General features: G+C 39.7%; 1 protein-coding gene across 1 annotated transcript in view; it reads left to right on the top strand.

Annotated features, from left to right (window-relative positions):
* Nucleotides 1–695: 695 nt before the first annotated feature.
* SLC2A13 (solute carrier family 2 member 13) overlaps nt 696–18662 on the top strand; it is a 339724-nt gene continuing 321757 nt past the window's right edge. The window contains exon 1 of the mRNA XM_034936026.4: nt 696–1587. Within this exon, the coding sequence (XP_034791917.1) occupies nt 1032–1587 (556 nt within the window). The 5' untranslated portion in view covers nt 696–1031. The remainder of the gene's footprint in view (nt 1588–18662) is intronic.

The raw sequence follows: 18662 nt of genomic DNA on the forward strand, positions 1-18662 counted from the left end.
TTTGGTTAGCATGTTGGGGCGGGGAAATGGAGACTGCCTGCCGAATCATAAATCAGGGTCTTGAGTTTTCTTTCTATTTCTGGGAATTACCCGTTACATGAGTGGAATGCATATATGTGAATTTTCTTTTACAGGTCGGGGATCTACGGAAGGAGGGTTTGGGATTCACCACAGAGATATGTTATCTCTGTCCTCAAAGAATCAAATGTACCATTCCTTTAAAATAAGCATAAATTGAGGAGGGACTGGCGATGAGAGTGGAAACTAGCTATAGAAATGGGAGCATGCAGCCCTGAATTGCTCCAGAACAAACACATTTAATGCCAGGGAAGTAGACCACGCTGGGTAATGTCACAATACTATAAAAGGAAGGGTACTTGCTAGGTCCTATTCTAGGATATTTTTTCCAGCCCTCTCTCTAGGCTGCTGGAAGGACAGTGAGGCTGGTTTAGGTGCTCTCTCCCTCCTCTCCAAACACGGCAAACATTCTGGGTGGCTTCCCGTCGGGAAGCCTGTTGCCTGATGGCATCGCCACATTGGCTTGCTCCACCGCTGCAGCTCGGAAGGCAGGGTTAATTCCATACAGTTGCCAGAGCCCTAAATGAGGGAGCCTAGGTCAGAGGTCGCACCCACCGGGAGGGCGGGGTTTAGGGGTCCGGGGCGGGCTGACCCTGGCCCCGCCCAAGGAGGGGGCGGGACGTTTCCCGGGCCCCGCCCCGCCGGCCCGGGGTTGCACGTGACCCGCGGTCCCGCCTCCCGCCCGCTCCGCAGCGCCAGCTCGGCAGGCGCGGGGCGTGAGTGTGGAGTGAGACCCGCCGGGCTCCAACTCCGCAGCGTCGGAGCGCGGCGGGCAGCAACTTTCTCCCCGGAGCGGCCGTGGCGGCGGCTGCTGCCGTGGCAGCCGGAGCGGAAGCCGGGAGGAAGAAAGCGGCGGCAGCGGCGGTTGCTCCCGCCGGCTCGGGCTGTCTAGCTCGCCGAGACTGCCGGCCCGCGGAGCCGCGTACCCCCGGGCAGCCCCGGGCCCCTGCCCTATGTCCCGCAAGGCAAGCGAGAATGTGGAGTACACGCTGCGGAGCCTGAGCAGCCTGATGGGCGAGCGGCGCAGGAAGCAGCAGGAGCCGGACGCGGCGAGCGCGGCCGGGGAGTGCAGCCTCCTGGCTGCCGCCGAATCGAGCACCAGCCTGCAGAGCGCGGGCGCGGGCGGCGGCGGCGTCGGGGACCTGGAGCGCGCGGCGCGGCGGCAGTTCCAGCAGGACGAGACCCCCGCCTTCGTGTACGTGGTGGCCGTCTTCTCCGCGCTGGGCGGCTTCCTGTTTGGCTATGACACCGGGGTGGTGTCAGGGGCCATGCTGCTGCTCAAGCGGCAGCTCAGTCTGGACGCGCTGTGGCAGGAGCTGCTGGTGTCCAGCACGGTGGGGGCGGCTGCCGTCTCGGCGCTGGCCGGAGGCGCCCTCAACGGCGTCTTCGGCCGCCGCGCTGCCATCCTCCTGGCCAGTGCCCTCTTCACCGCCGGCTCCGCGGTGCTGGCTGCGGCCAACAACAAGGAGACACTGCTCGCCGGCCGCCTGGTCGTGGGACTCGGCATCGGTGAGTTCGGGCTCCGTGAAGGGCGCCCGGGATCCCATTGTCACCGCCCTTGACCCTGGGTGTTGCGTGCCTCTTGCCCATCGGGGTCCCCGTCTGGTCTCCCAGGGTCAGAGAATCCTCCACTTCTCTGGCCTCCAGAGCCCATCTGTTTGTTGGTCCAGCCTCCAAGGCTCTCCCGGGAGGTGGGAGGGTCGGGGGGGAGGGGGTGTCACTCTAGTCTCCCTCGAGCCCACGTGGAATCTTTGATAGGCCACGGACCAGTCAGTCCAAGTGGTTGTTGCCTCTCAGCACTTCCAGAAACCTAGCTGAGCACCAGCTCTTTCCTTGATCCAGCCTAACCTGATGCTGCTTCTTGAGCTTACGAGGGTCTCTGCTTTCCTGCACTGTCCCACCTTGCCTCTCCACTGCTAGCCCCTTTCGTTTTCTGGGGCTCCCAGCCTGGAACCTAGACCATCGTCAAGTTACAGTGAGATAATATTTAGAGTTGAGTAATTCTGGACTCTGAAAGGTTTATTAGCTACCCCTGCCCTCTTTCCTTATCTAGCATTTGTCTTTAGATGGCATCTCCTTTTGCTTTTATGCTTTTTCTATTGCCTTTCAGCTTTCATTGTTTTCCCAAGTAAATTCCATTCTCCTCTGTTTTAACCAACTTTTTCATTAGAATCCTTTTTTATCCATTCTCCTCTTTGTTTTTCCTCTCCTGCTTTCCAGTTGGGAACCAAATTATCTATTAAAGGTCATATTCACTTCCTTAATTCATTTAGGAGCTACTCCCCCTGTGGATAAATGCCCAGCAAGATAAATGTTTGGAATTTACTTAAAAAATGAAGGCATTAAGGTTCTCCTGGCGTTGAATTTTTTTCACCCTGGTTGCTGAGCAGGGGAGGTACAATTGGCAAGTTTTTGGCAGAGGGAAGCTATTTGGAATGTGCTCTGTATTATTAGAAAGCACTTTTGAGGGAAAGTGGGGGGCTGTGACTTAAATCTCACTAGTAATTTTTCTAAGACACACCGCTGATGCTTTTTTAATGTTTCGTTTCATAATTCAGTTTTTTGTTTCCCTTAGGGTGCTGTTGAAGTATTTCTTCCCTATGGCTGGGGCTTGATGAAAGCGCTTTAAACCTGGGGCTGCTGCTGATCTGTGTATTCACCACTTGTTTGATGTTTGTGCTTTTCACCCTTTCTCTGTGGGTTCTGAAGGGAAGCAAAGGCCATATATTCAACTCCACATGCGGGAACCATGAGCCTAAAACCCAGCTCACTGCACTTTATATTCAAAGTTTGTCAGTAGTGACCTTCCTTTTGCTGTTTATTGTACTGTTAATTAGCAAAGGTAGGGCAAAGCTCTCCGTAACATATTAAGTTGGCACAAAAATATCCAAAGTGACCAAAAAATCCAGCTGAAATGAAACCTATTTGTGTGGAAACTACTTGTGCCTTCAGGACCCTTCAACAAATAACCTGCTGTTTAAGTGACCACGATTCTTTTCTCAGCATTGTCTGCTTGGGACATCTGGACCTTTTTTGTTGCTTCTGACATAGAAATAACATCATTTTAGGTAGCAAGAATTGTTCTGTCAACCTGAATCTTTTCTGTAATTTTGAAATTGGAATCATGCTTTGCAGAGCTGTCTAAATGAAGCTTCCTAGTGTTTTGCTATGGCAGGTATTGGTTAAAATCTTGGGTATTATGTTTACTCTTTTTATCTGACCTGCAAATTGAGCCCTGTTCTGTGTAAGGTCCCCTTCCAGATGTTGTGAGCTGAATAGTGAGGAGAATGTATTATACTTTAGTAAATGTAGCAAGGTGGGGCAAAAGCAACGTAGAACTTGCTAAGCTTTATAAGATAGGTTATCAGAGATGGCTGATGAATTCAGAGGGGGTACAGTTATCTCCAACAGAGGGAAGCCAGAAGCTCTTACCAATGGAAATGGTATGTTGACATGTCAGTATTTTAACAGAAACGAGGAAAGGACGTTCTAAGCAAGGGGCAAAATGGGTAAAGGAAGGAAAGCATAGGGCATACTTGGGGAATAGGTGGAAGCAGCAATAGAGGACAAAGCAGGAGATCAGATTGGAAGTGTTGGTGTGCAAGAGCTGTGGAGGCCTCTCTGTCTTGCAGCCTCATTCTGTGGTCTCTGGGCTGGTTGGTTCAATAGAGAAGCCCAGTTTAGATATGTTCTCCATTCAGTTCTGGTGTGGCCCATCTCACTTCCAGAAACATACCTCTCAGAATAGAAGCCCTGAGGCAGTTTCGTAAAAGCCCTCTTCATTTACAAAATGAAGAATGTTTTAAAATCATAAACAGGCTTTGAAATAGGCCGCATTCAAAACAAAACAGTAATGAAATAAATCCACTTCAAATTAGGATTAAAATTAGGATCTATGCAAAGCATGTAATTATACACATAAAATCATTAAAACTTACAAAGAAAATCACTTTTTTTAAAGCTACAAGGAAATGGGTTCCTAACATGAGCATTTTTTGAGGGATATTAAATCAGTTTGCTTGTTTGGTACACAATCTGGGTTAATTTTATGCCATTGTTTTTTAAGTAGTTAAATTTTATGTGTAGTCAGGGATTTGTTGTTTTGTCCTTATGATATTTAGGAAATGTTGATGAATAACAAAATGTGGCTTTTGATACCTTTTTCAGACAAGTTTGCTGTAAGAACTTCTTTCCTCCACACGTTTACCTGTGGTAAAATATACGGCCCATGTGGGTCAGGGATTTCTGCTCGTTTTGTTCACTGATGTATTCCTGCCACATAGGAGATACTTGTTGAATAAATGAATGGTGAGCAAAAACGAAAAAAAAAATCCAAATTCCATTGCTGGTCGGGTAGCACTTTAAGGTAGGATTGTTCTTTTCAAACCACAAAAATAGTGCATTATCAAAATATTTGAAAGGGCATCTAAAGGTTTTGGTTGTAATAGTTTAATGAAATCATTATCTATTCAACACTTGCTAATTAAGCTTCCATTATGGATCCTGTCAGATATGGGGCAGGCAGTAATTAGATAAAAATCCCACCCTGGAGGTGTTCATTTTATAATGGACTAGAAAGATACATAAACACGCAATTAAAAGAGACATTTCTCTGTAGTGCCAGATGACACACAGAAGAGTAAGTGGTCAGTTGATTCTTTCAGGGGAAAACATAGAACACAGGATTGAGGAAAGTTCTACAGTGGGATATTCAAAGTAGGGTTTGAAGAGTGAGTAGGTGTTCAGCAGATGATGTAGATGTAGCCAGAAAAGTGCTTATTTAGTGCTTTAGTATGTTCGAGACCTGGTGGTAGTACTTTACACATATTACCTCATTTAATCTTCCTGAGTCTGAGGAATGGGTCTCCTTTTGTTGGGTGTGGAAACAGTTAAATGGCAAGGTCACTGATTACAGAGACAGGATTAAAAAAAAAAAACAACCTTGAGTCTTTTGCTCTGTTACCCTACTGGGCATTTAAGGTGGAGTTAATAGCTGGTGTAAGGGCACAGAAAAATCAAATTAGTATTTGAAGCATAGATGAGTGAGGGTGGTGATGAGGTGGTCATGAGACTGGAATGTTTTGGGGGGATTAGGCTGAATATGGTTTATTTGGAGAGCTTTTAGAGGTTTTTAACAGTAAGTAATGTAATCAGATTTAACATCTCTTGAATCTGAGATGTGAGGGTTTTTGTTTTCCCATTATGCTTTTAAGCTCTTTTACCTTCTTTCTTAAGTCTTCTCATATCTTTGAAATTTTGGGTATTAGCAATCATTTGCTGAGATGGCTACTACAGGATGGGTAAAGCATAGCATGTGACTGTGAATTACTGATATGGAAGGAGTCAGTGGACCCTTCAGTAGAAACCTTTGACAAAGGCGAAGATAGCAAGGAGTAGAGTGTAGTTATTAATGGGTATTAAATGAATTGTATAGTAAAAGACCTTAAGTATCAGAAGTCAGGGATATGTGTATTTGTTTTGATTTAAGGGTTCTGTTTTCTTGACTGGTTGTAAAAAAAATACTGCGTGCCTGTTTTAAATACGGCATTATTTTGGGTTTTCTTTTCTTTTCTTTTTATTGGTTCACCAGAGTCATCTTTGGTTCCTCTAGTTTATTTTTCTCTTCCACTTGAGTCCTGACACTAGACTTTCTCCATTGTCGCTGCCTGCTACCATGACCATCTGAACTTTTTAAACGTGAAAAGTCGAATTTCAAATAGGACATACGTTTTCCATCCCAGAAATGATTGTATTCTAACAGGGTTAATCTTTTTTTTTTTTTTTTTTTTTTTGTCTGAGATGGAGCTTCACTCTTGTCGCCCAGGCTGGAGCACGGTGGCGAGATCTCGGCTCACTGCAACCCCCACCTCCCAGGTTCAAGCGATTCTCCTGCCTCAGCCTCCTGAGTAGCTGGGATTACAGGCGCCTGCCCACCACACCCAGCTAATTTTTGTATTTTTGGTAGAGACAGGGTTTCACCATGTTGGCCAAGCTGGTCTCGAACTCCTGATCTCAGGTGATCTGCCTGCTTCGGCCTTCCAAAGTGCTGGGATTACAGGTGTGAGCCACCACGCCCGGCCCAGGGTTAATCTTATTTTGTATGTTCTTTACACACAATCCCATTTTCAGGTGTTTGTTTAGCAGTATTGTACCTATAATCAAGGTTTTTAAGTGTGGTTAGTTACAACAGGATTGAAGAATATGAGTTTGCTCATTTGCTTTATTTATTTTCTATCATTGTGTATCTCCCATGCATAACATACAAGAAATTGTCTAGAAAACACAAAGTACAAGAGCATAGTACTGTTAACACTATTAGCATGTACACAGTCAGTGAAAAAGCATACCCATTAGCCCTTTCTCCCTGGTGTTGGCATTTATTCTACTGCTTATTATAAGTGGTGATTTAGGGCCTGTGTAGGGAATATCAAGAAGTCTCTAAATTTGATAGTCACCAGTATTCAAAACCTTTCCTGAGAATTGACATACTAATTTATACAGCACGGGATTCGTTGAATTAATCTTAGATTTACATCAGTTTCTCCTGTGTCAGCCTCTTTCTGGACTCCCTCTACTTGAACACAATTTGTAGCTGTAAATTGCAGCTTGTAATTAGTATATTATGGCCTGTTGAGTAATACTTTTAAAAATACCACATTTTTTTTCAAACAGCACTTTGAATTCTTCCTCAGTGCAAATGAAATGTAAAATCTTGTTTGATCAAAAAAATGCAATGTTGAGATCAGTGTCAACAAAGAATGTCATTTAAGGTAAGCATAGTTGGGCGGAAGCTCCTAATTTTCAAATAGTTAATCAGCTAAAATGCAGTTTTGGGGGGAGGTACTCAAATTTTTTTTTCCACTACTCCCCACTTTCTGTCTTTTTGGTTGTTTTTGAAGGCAGGAATTCTGTATTGGATTTATGCTCCCTACTGGTGTGAAACTGACACATAAAGCCTCCTTTGACTTCTTGTATTTCCTTGTTTTATACACATTAACAGCTTTGTTCCCTCCCCTTTTCTGTCTGGCAGCCTAGGGACTGACACTGCAGTTATAGTGAGGATTATGATCTAGTTGTGTTTGCCTAGTAGTATAGCAACACCCTCTTCAAGTGAGTTGTCAGTAAGATAACGTAAGTCTGTTAACGTGAGTTATGTGAAATTGTTCACGTGACTCCCTTGGAAAACATTGTGCTTTTTCATTCATCCATTTTGCCCTCTTATGGATTATAAACTTAAAGTAAGAACACACTCAAAGTTAACTGACTTCACACTAACATCTTTTTGAACACCTTTAATGATGTAGAAACTGCTAAGAGAACTGAAATAGCAAGCAGTCGTTGCTATCTTTACCCAAAATCACCTGAGTCTAATTTTTCTTTTTCTCATATTGTGCTTGGCTCCTTTGTACATCTTTCTTGTCTACACCTTTTTCCATTTCTTTACCTTTCTTTTTCCTGTGACCCATCAGAGTAATAAATAGTAGCAACACTTCTTATAGCACCTATTTCTAATAGTATCAAAACTTCCATTGTCAGGAGGAAAATTCATACTCACCAGAAAAACCTCACACTTTTCCCACATGTAAAATTTAATTTCTCTGGTTGTAGAAAGAGAGAAAAAAGTTTTACGGGTACTTCTAAACTCAAGTTGAGAGTACTACATACTTTCTAGTTAGGCCTTTCATTAAAGGCCACCATTTGAAATGGTGCGGTCTGCAGCATGTGTCCAAGGCCACGTGGCAGGAGCATCGTTTCACAGCAGGGCCAAGCACCATGACAGCTGGTCACCAGCGAGCAATGGCACCAGTGTTCTTCTGATTTTAGCGCCACCCTGCTGCTACACTGGGAGGAGTCTAGGCAGTCCATCCTCTTGGCAGGGTGTGGATTGGCCATCAGCTTAGCGGCCAACACTCTGGACGTAGTACTTAAGACTTGTTGAATGCTTAACTTCTAAACATTTTGCACATGCTAATTCACATAGTCTTCATAATAACCCAGGGGGATAATACGGTTACCTTTATTTTAAGATAAGGATATTTAGGCAGAAAGAATTGAAGTAACTTTCTCATGATCACAAAGCTACTGGGTGGGGCCAGAGTTCAAACCCAAGAGGTCTGGCTTCCCAGCCTGTGCTCAACCAGTCTGTGACACTCACTCACTCACTCCTCCCTGAAACTAGCATAATTGTTCTTTACTATGATATGTCATGTGGACATTACTTTTGTTTGTTTTAGTATAGATTTATTTTTTTATTGTGGTAAAGAACACATAACATTTATACTCTTAACCCATTTTAAGGTGTACAGTTCAGTATTGTTAGGTATATTCACATTGTTGCACAACACATCTCTAGAACATTTTCATCTTGCAAAACTGAAACACTGTGTCTATTAAACACAAATTCCCCAGCCTCTCTTCCCTATCCCTTGGCAATCCACCTTTCTGCCTTCTGTTTCTATGATTTTTACTGCTTTGAATACGTCACGTAAGTGGAATCATGCAGTATTTGTCCTTTGTTGGCTTACTTCACTTGAGGTTCATCATGATGTAGCATATGATAGAATTTCCCTCTTTTTAAAGGCTGCATAATATTCCATTGTGTATATGTGTGTATATATATACACACACACAAATATATATACACACACATATAAAAATAAATACACATATATACATATATACACACATATATACATATATACACATATATACATATATACACACATATATACATATATATACACATATATAGGGCATTTAATCTCTCCATTCGTCTGTTGATGGACCTTTGAGTTGTCTCTCCCTCTTGGCTGTTGTGGATAATGCTGCAATGAAGATGGGAGTGCATACATCTCTTTGAGGTCCTTCTTTGAATTATTTTGGATATATACCCAGAATTGAGATTGCTGGACCATGTAGTAGTTCTATTTCTAATTTTTTGAGGAACTTCTATCCCATTTTCCATAGTGGCTGCGTTTTACATTGCTACCAGCAGTATACAGGGTTCCAATTTCTCAATATTCTCACCAACATTTGTTGTTTTCTTTTCTTTTGACAGTGGCCATCCTAATGGATATGAAGTGATATGGTGGTTTGGATTTACATTTCTCTTATGATTAGTGATGTGGAACATTTTTTCATAGGCTTGTTGGCCATTTATACATTTGTATATCTTCTTTGGAAAATTGTTTATTGTATTTTCACGTCCCTTACCTATTTTTAATTGGTTTATTGCAGTTGCTGTTGAGTTGTAGAAGTTCCTTATGTATTCTGAATATTAACCCCCTATCAGATATATGATTTGCAAATGTTTTCTTTCATTCCATTGGTTGCTTTTTCACTGTTTATTGTGTCTTTTGATGTACAGTTTTTAAGTTTGATGTAGTCCTATTTGTTTTTGCTAAACACACACAAAACTAAAACTGTTGGAGTCATTTGTCATGCCCCTTGAGAGTAAGCTTTTTGGAAGTTCTAATAAAATACTAAATTTTACTTCTAGGAGTATGTCATTTTGTTCCCTAGAATACATTCTTTGTGAAAATATATTATCTTCATTTCCTTTGATATAATGCTTTTTAGCAGCTTAACAGAGGCATTATAAAAAGTAGGCTCTAAAACAAAGCTCATTCTTTATGCCTATAGGTGTATATGTTTGCATTCACCTCAGTAAGTAGGAACATTGGTATTTTCCTTAGTTTAAGTATGAATTAAAGGAAGTGTAGAGAAATTAGGGAAATTAGCACTGTTAGTAACAGTGCTGAGATTTAAATCTGATCAAGAACCAGTGTGCGCCCCACCTTTCTATTATATGATAAATCCAGTTTTTGATTGTGAAAGCGAAATATAGTCACTATAATGTTTCGTAAATTAGTATTAGTATTTAATGTGCTAGCAATGAAAATCCCAAGATGATACTTTCTAGAATTTCACAAAATGATTGTAATCAGATTGAGGGAACAGTAGTAAGACAGTAGTTATAGACAGAAGAAATTAATGCAAAGAAATAATATATATATAATGTATAGGGTATACTGTATATATTATTAAAACCAGTATAGGATGAATGGAACAGAATCAGAATTCCAGTGATAGATCCAACTGTTTGGAAGAGTTTAGTATTGAGCAAATAAGAGGGAAAAGAACGAAGTAACTGAGAAGAGGAAATAGGAATATGAATTTAAAATAATGTAAATGAAATTTAGGTCTCATATTCTCTAGTATATTGATTTAAGAGTCTCTAATTTTTTTTTGTTTTTTTCTTATCTATATTGATGACATCTTTTATTATAATTTTTAAAACCTCAAAGCAGAGATTTTAAAAGCAAGGCAACAGATTGGAAAAATATTATGGTAAATTTATTTACTTAAAAGAAAATATATTTATCCTCAAATTATACTGAATAGACTGTATACAACAAGAAAAATACAGTTAGTAAATAGACTCTTGGGAAAGTGTTAAACCTTGTTACTAATTACAGGTGAAAATTAAGAGAACACGATACTTACTAAATTAGCAAATTAAAAACTCAGGGCTGGCCGGGCGCGGTGGCTCATGCCTGTAATCCCAGCACTTTGGGAGGCTGAGGCGGGTGGATTATGAGGTCAGGAGATCGAGACCATCCTGGCTAACATGATGAAACCCCATCTCTACTAAAAAGTACAAAAAAAAAAAAAAAATTAGCCAGGCGTGGTGGCGGGCTACTCAGGAGGCTGAGGCAGGAGAATGGCATGAACCTGGGAGGTGGAGCTTGCAGTGAGCTGAGATCGTGCCACTGCACTCCAGCCTGGGCGATAGAGCGAGACTCCATCTCAAGAAAAAAACAAACAGAAAAACCCCAAAAAACTAAGCAAAACTCAGGCTAAGTTGTTGCCTAGGAAAATATGATTTTCTGCTTGTAAAATAAATTGCAATAATTTTCTATAGAGAATATTCTAGATAAAAAGCTGACATGTTTAACATGCTTCATTCATTTTTCTTCATTCAACAAGTTTATTTTGAATTACTAATATGTATTATATACTGTGCTCTTGCAGTTCATTTGTAAAGTTGCTAATAATTCTTTGATCTGGAAATTTCACTTGAGGGATTGTAATATAAGGAAATAAAGAAAAACTCATTTTGTTTAAAGGTATTTATAGATAGGCAATATGTAATTTTAAAAAGCTAGGAGGAACCTCCAAGTGCCTAGTAATTGGGAAATGATTAGTTAGACCACATCACATTGACATTAAACACAAAAATGTGTAGACCTTAGATACACATATCCTGCAAATATTAAGCCCAAAGAATAGAACCTACTTGTATGGACATATTGATTGCAACTACCTAAAAAATTACAGCTGGACATAGAGTTTGGAAGAAGGAATAAAGGTGTATGTTTAGTTTACATATAGCACAGGGCCTTTTTTACATTTTATTTTTTTACTCTTCCCTTTAGATCATTATTTTACTTCACACAGATTTTTGTTTTAAAAGGCACAGACACACACATAACAAAACACTGTAGCAAGATACTTTTTTCCAAATTAGATTTTACTTCTTATTCTATGGAAGGACATTTTTAGGAAATAATGACAAAAATGTTGCAATCTAATCATATAATAGTGGTGTGGGTGTATTTTTCCCCCCAGATTTTTAACTCATTGCATGAATTAGCAAGGTGTCATGATATATGAAGTACATTTCTGGGATCTTACTATTGTATGTATCTCAGGAAAGTGTCTTGCTTACTTTATGGCTGAGAATGAGAGCTTCTATGGGCTCCCATCCCACACTCCCTTCTCTCTTTTGGGTTTCCTCAGCTGTTCCTGCCTGGGCCTTGCACAGATGCGTCTTCTTCCTGTTTCTATAGATGAACTGGCTAAGGCCTCTCCCTGTCTCCTATTCAAAGCTGGCATTCCAGCTCTTTCTCTTTTGTCTCATAAAATTTCTTCTTCTACTGGGTTATTCCCATAAGCATGGACACATGCTGTTATTTTTGCAGTCTTAAAAATTTCTGTTTCTGCCCCACTTTATCTTTCAGTTACTATCCTGTTTGTCTCCTTTATTTTACATAAAACAGTTGCCTATATTCCTTCTCTGTAGTTCCTCTCTTCCCTTTTTTTCTGAACCCTATCCAGACAGGCTCTCATCCTTACCACTCCACTGGCATTGCTCTTGTCAACTTTACTGTGCCCTCTGTGTTGCTCAGTGCAAGGACTGTCTTCAGTCCTACTTGTCCTACCAAAGGCATTTGACACAAGTAAATCATGTCTTTATGGGCCATTTTCTTTGGCTTTTGGACACCATATTCTCCCAGCTTTTTCTGTAGGCTGCTCTTTCCCCCATCTCCTTTGCAGATTCCTCTTCATCTCCCAGACCTCTTAATTTGGGCCAGCCTCAGAGCTCTCCTCTTCTCTACATTTACTTCTTTGGGGATCTCATCTTGTCTCATGGCTTGGAATACCTTCTGTGTTGCTGAGAACTCCCAAATCTAGATTTCAGCCCAGACCTGTCTCCTGATCTCCAGATGCTTGCACCCGACTTCCCTGTTTTGTCCACCATCTCCCGCTTAGCAGGTCAGAGCATTCCTCCTGGGGCTTGCACCAAAAGCCTTGGAGTTGTCCTTGACTACCTCATGTGCCCCTTATCCAGTCGGCTAGGAAATCCTTTGAATCTAGGCCCTAATTATAACTGAAATCTGTTTCTTATCACTTCCACTGCAATCACCCTGATCCCAAATGCCACCCATCTCTCACTTGGAGTATTTCAAGAGTCTGCTACGTGTTCACCCTGCCTTTTTCTTGACCCCTCTGCTTTCTTTTTATACACATGAGAGCCAGAATGATTCATTTAAAATATAAATCAGACTATGCCACTTCTCTGCCCAAAGCCCCTGATTAGCTCCCCACCTCAGAGTAAAAGCTAGTGGTCTGCAGCACCCCATGGGATCTTTCCCCATCCCCACTTCTTCTTTGACTTGATTTCCTACTGCTTTTCCTTCCCTCCTTTTCCAGCTGCCCCCGCCTCTAGGAACACAATAGACATCCTTCCAGGCCTTTTTGTGGGCAGTTTCCTCTGCTGGGAAGCCTCTGTCCAGATTCCTGGAGCACTCTTTCCCTTTCTCTCTTGTGTTTCCTCAAGCATCTCTTCTTAGCGGGGTCTTCCTTGATCATTCGGCTTAAAGTTGCAGCCCCCACCACCAGTTTTCCCTGCTTTATTTTTCTCCATAGCAGTTTCCACTAGCCAAAACACTTAATGGTTGTGTTACTTACTGATTGTTTTCTCTCCACTAGAGTGTAATCTCCATGAAGGCAGATTTTAATTTTTCTGTTTTGTTTATTGCTGTTCCACCATTGAATAGTGTAGTGCCTGGTACACACCAGGCATCTAGTAAATATTTAATCTATAGATAACAACTAAAACAGTATAATCCTAAGGAATAATTTTGAGCTGAGATTGGATCAAGGATGTTGTAGGAAATTTGTGTAGTGGATGGAAGTAATTAAATGTTCTCTAGGGTTGCTTCTGACACTACTCTATGGTTTCAAACTTTTTAAAGTGGTTGGGAGAAAATAGGTATTATTTTTAACTTCAATTAATACTTTGAAGTCTAACATTGTTTTCAGTACCTGCAATGAAATGAGTCTCTCCATGTATCTAGGGAGCCTAAACAAACGAAAGTTGATTTGTGTCTGAAAAATGATCTGACAGACTCTCAAGGATGAACTTGGAGTAATTACACTTAGATGTGACAGTGGAATCAACAGAAATGCAAACTTATTACGTGGGATATATCTATTCCACATGTTAATAATGCTCTAATGTCTCCTCTCTTTCCTGGCAGACAGATTTGTGGGAAGAGGGATTACTGATTCACAGAGTTGCATCTTCGTGTTTGAACCTGGAATTAAAGCAGGAGTGGAAAGGCATTGGAGCCGTAGTTCACCCAGACTGTAAAGAGGCTTGATCAGTTTTCTCTGACCTTCACATCTTCTGTCTGATGACTCAAGTTTTCAAACTTTAGTGAGTCTTTCTCCTGGAGAATGGAGATACGGAAGTTGAAATCTCCTCTTATTCTCTTCTTAGCAGCCAATCCACGTTTCAGATTCTATAATACATTTCACTAGGTAGCTATTGAGCATCTGTATTGGGCCAGGCACATTGTGGCTTGGGATTCAAAAAATAAGACACATTTTATTTTTCATTATGGTCTGATTATAAATTTAGGGGACAAAAAACATGTGTAAGTGTATAATGATGTGATAAGTTTCTAAAGATGGTATTACATATGTGGAATTTAAAAAATAAGTACCATAATCTTGAGGTTGATCTGATCCTTTTAAATCATCCAGATTTAATTCTGGATGGGGTTACGTTTCAAGTGAAGCCAATCTGCAACTCTTCATAGCAAATGGAGTGGCACTCTCACCAGTCCAAATTGTGATAATTAAAACACTGGTCTTAATATTGCATTTTAAGCTTATATTTGAATATGAGTGCTTCAAATAAATGTGGAAAGTTACATTGTCCAACAAAATAATTAAATTATGCTGTGAAGACTTGGCTTGAGCCACATTTCCTGGTTTACTGTTCTTGTTTTTAATCTTACCCCATAAACCCTCTATACTTGTGAAACTATTCTTGCCACCCCAGACAGACCTTATTATACCTCTCTCTATGACACCTCTATTACTGCCCATAGTGATACTCATATGTCATTAATACAGACAGTAATAGAAAAATATGTAAGACACAGTCGTGCAGAGGAAGGTTGATGAGGTCTGCCTGGAGCTGGCAAGTCAGGTTTCACAAAAACCTAATTCATAGAGTTATTGTATGGATTAATTGATAAACTATTTTCTGTTAAAAGTTAAACGTAATTCCTGCTGCTTATTAGCACATGCTCAGAAAACATTAGCCATTATTGTAGTAATTAATGTGAATTTTTCTTCCCATTTTATCTCTGTTGGAGACAGACATCAACATATTTTGGATTGGTGAACAAAACCAGACTGTCCTGAATTAAGTTTTCCTGGCACATGTGTAATTAAAACCTCTGTAGGACTGTAATTTGCATATTAGGTAGTATGAGTACAAATGAGTTAGTTACCTCATTTCACCTTTATAGTTTCTGGTTAAGGAGAGAAAGACATTTTGAAATTTTCATAGTTCATAATTTGAACCTTGAAATTTAGGATTGTACAAAAAGAAAGGGAATTTAATGCATCAAATATATGACATGCCATTATTCTTTGTTGCCAGTAGTTGGCCAATTTCAACTTTAATTGAAGTACAGCCTTTTATAATAGTTTGCAAAAACACAGCAAAAAAGTCTAGCAGTAAGCTTTTAATTTTAGATTTCCTCCTTATCCTGTAGAATAAAGTTTTAACAATAGTGTCAACATAAGTAAATTATAAAGAATCTAATGACATTCAAGTGAATGAGGATACTCTATTTTTCACCTACTGTACAAATTACAGTGCATAAAGTGGAATTCAAGGATCTTATTTTACACAACATAAAGTTCAGCCATGTGCCACATAATGACATTTCAGTGGAGGATGACTGCATATAGGATGGTGGTCCCATAAGATTATAATACTGCATTTTTACTGTACCTTTTCTATGTTTAGCCATGTTTATACAAAAATACCATTGTGTTAGAGTTGCCTACAGTATTTAGTACAATAACATGCTGTACAGGTTTGTAGCCTAGGAGCAGTAGGCTATAGCATATAGCTTAGGTATGTAGTGGGCCGTACCGTTTAGGTTTGTGTAAGGACACTCTATGAAGTTTGCAAAATGTATTCCTGAGAATGTATCGCTGTGGCTAAGCAATGCATGATGGTATCTGCATGTGCACATCTTTACCAAGAATATCTTACTAAAGATTCTGAGGCAGTGAGTTTTTTACTTTTTCATAGATAATATAAAATAGACTAATCTAAAGGACTTTATTTATTATGAATGAATAGTTCTTGAGGCTGGGGAGGTAAGAACCCTGTTTAAAAAAAGGTTTATAACCTGATTAAGGAAATCATGAATGTTGCAAAAGAAACACATGATTTTGTTACATTTGTTTGGTAATTATGCAGTTATTTATTCATCTGTGCAAGAGATCATTAGAGTCTGGATTATTTTCAAAATTTTAGTTTCTAAATATGACATGCATTTTCAAATAAACATGAATATAAAGAATACAGAATTATAGTTATTAATAAGCATTAAAACTTTGCCTATGGATAGCTACTGCTATGGTTAATAGTTACCTTTTATTTGCTTTAAGTGAACATCTGGCTACTTAATCTAACTCAAAATGATTTATAGACATAAACTCAAAGCCACTGTCAGTAAATTTTTCTTTATTTTTAAGCAGTCATGAAGATAAGATACGCAGAGATAAGCCATATGAGCAAATAGTGCCTTAATTGTTAAAAAGGGAATGAATTCTAGGAATTAAGATGAATAAACATGACTAGTTTCTAGCAAAATTATAAAATATTATTAATGAAGATTTGGAAGCATTTAGAAAAGAGTCTGATGATTACTAGGAACTTTTGTGTGTTCACTAGAAATATGCCTTATTAAACTAATCTCTTTTGTTTTTCCTTTGAAAGCATTTCTTGGTGAGTAGATTAGGAAAATTCTGCATATAAAGCATTTGGCATACTCCTCTTTCATTGAATATATTTGAAGAACATTTTCTTTGTGTTAAGCAAAATAAGTGAGCAAAATAATCTTTAATCTCTGAAATTTGGCCAATAAAAAAAAAGAAGCAAACATGGTTTAGTAGGATGCCTTGTCAGTGTTGAAAAGTGGGCCCAGAAGGTCTCTACTGGGGTGCAATCAAGCGCTCAGTCCTTCAGCTCTGTGCTTGTCAAATCCAGGGAGCCCAGAGCAAGCTAAATGGCTATTATGCTTGATAACAGAGCTAATATTAAAAATAACTTTAAGATACTGGAATGCTGTTAAAAACTAAGAAAAGTTAAAATTCATAGGAAATGTATTTATAATATGTATATCTCCGTATATTTTACATTTTAAATATATTTGCATTATTGCCGTTAATCCACTCTTAGAGCTGACCAACAGTGAGACAGACTCCTTACAGAGAACACTAGGAGAGAGTTTACAAAGTCTATACAGGGAGGCGCTCAGTGTAAGGTGCAGGGTGACCTTTGTTGAGGAGATGAAGAAGTCTTCCTTGTATTCAGAGCCTGACTGAAGGGCTTCTCTAGTCCCGCTTGATTCTAAAATTCTCAGGCTTCTTTATTGATTACAATTGAGAAATGGTTTCATCAAAGCTGCCAGAGAATTTGTCCCCTGAAATGGAATAAATCATCTGAGATCCTCAAGATTGCAAATTACTAAAGAGGAAGACGGTGTCTCTTTTTTTGTAACTTCTATGAGAGTTCAGTAGATGTTGGTTGGCTCACTGACAACACCTGAGTTATTCTATTTGATTACTTTTGGCTTCTGACTTTTACATTATCAAATTCACTTTTCTTGGATATATTTTAGGTCTTTTGTTATGAAATCAAGAACATTATGTTCTTTTTACAGAGAGAGTTTATAAAGTACGGAGATGACCACTCTGAAAGCCATATGCCCCTGGCACCCTGTGAAGCACCTCAGTCCTCTCCTGACTCTTTCAATGATTCATTCTGCCATTTGCATGATTCCTCTGAAGAAAACCAATTATTTAGTGTTCTTGAGGTGATTGACTTGCAAATAATCTTGTGCTCTTAAAGCACATTTTTGGTAAATTTTCAAATTTCTGAATACTAGAAATTATTTCTTTAGTTATAATTGAGTGAGATCAGATATTCACAGATTAATAGACTCTCAAAACCAGTGGGTGCTGCCTTCATACCACACATTTTACCATGCTAGGATAAACATTCATCTTCAATTTTTTTGTTGTTAAAAAACATACTTCACCAAGGAATTTATTATCCCACTCATTTTATCACATACCTCTTCTGGAGCTTAGGGTCTCAGCCCCTTCCTGTCTCTTCTTTTGTGTCTCCCCTGCTACACCCCTACCACACTTTGGTGTTTTTGAGGTTTCTTAATCTTAAGTAAAGTGTGAATAAAAAGCATTTTTAGAAAGTCTTGCCATGTTTATTGATCTGTAACATGCAATATACATACCGTGCTTGCTGTATTAACACAGCTCCAAGACAAGACCCCTAGCTTTTCTACAGCTAGACTAACTCCCCCAAATCCCATTTCTGTAGAGCTTTGGAGCTGCAGCAGCTGTTGAGGTAATGGTTACTTTCCTCAAAAGGTAGCCATTATGATGATTGGCTTCAAAAAGTAAAAAAAAGGTCTTTTGAAAAATTGACAGTTCTCCCCACAAAGAGTTGAGTGACTGGTCAGCTACAATTTCTTCTAACTTGTAATTCCTTCTAATATATGATGTTGAGGTTTTAGAGAGAGCAGTTAAAATAAAGTGGTCTAATTAGACAGTGTTTGCATCATCTTTTTCAGTTTAGATGTTGAGGAAGTGTTCAGATCCTACCAAGCAATTTTTTTCTTCTTTTGAGTGAGAACTGTCTATACTTTTGTACTTAGTGTCTTTACCTGTCCCCCTTTTGA

Source organism: Pan paniscus, chromosome 10 (assembly GCF_029289425.2).
Source record: "Pan paniscus chromosome 10, NHGRI_mPanPan1-v2.0_pri, whole genome shotgun sequence".
NCBI classification, from domain to species: Eukaryota; Metazoa; Chordata; class Mammalia; order Primates; family Hominidae; genus Pan; species Pan paniscus.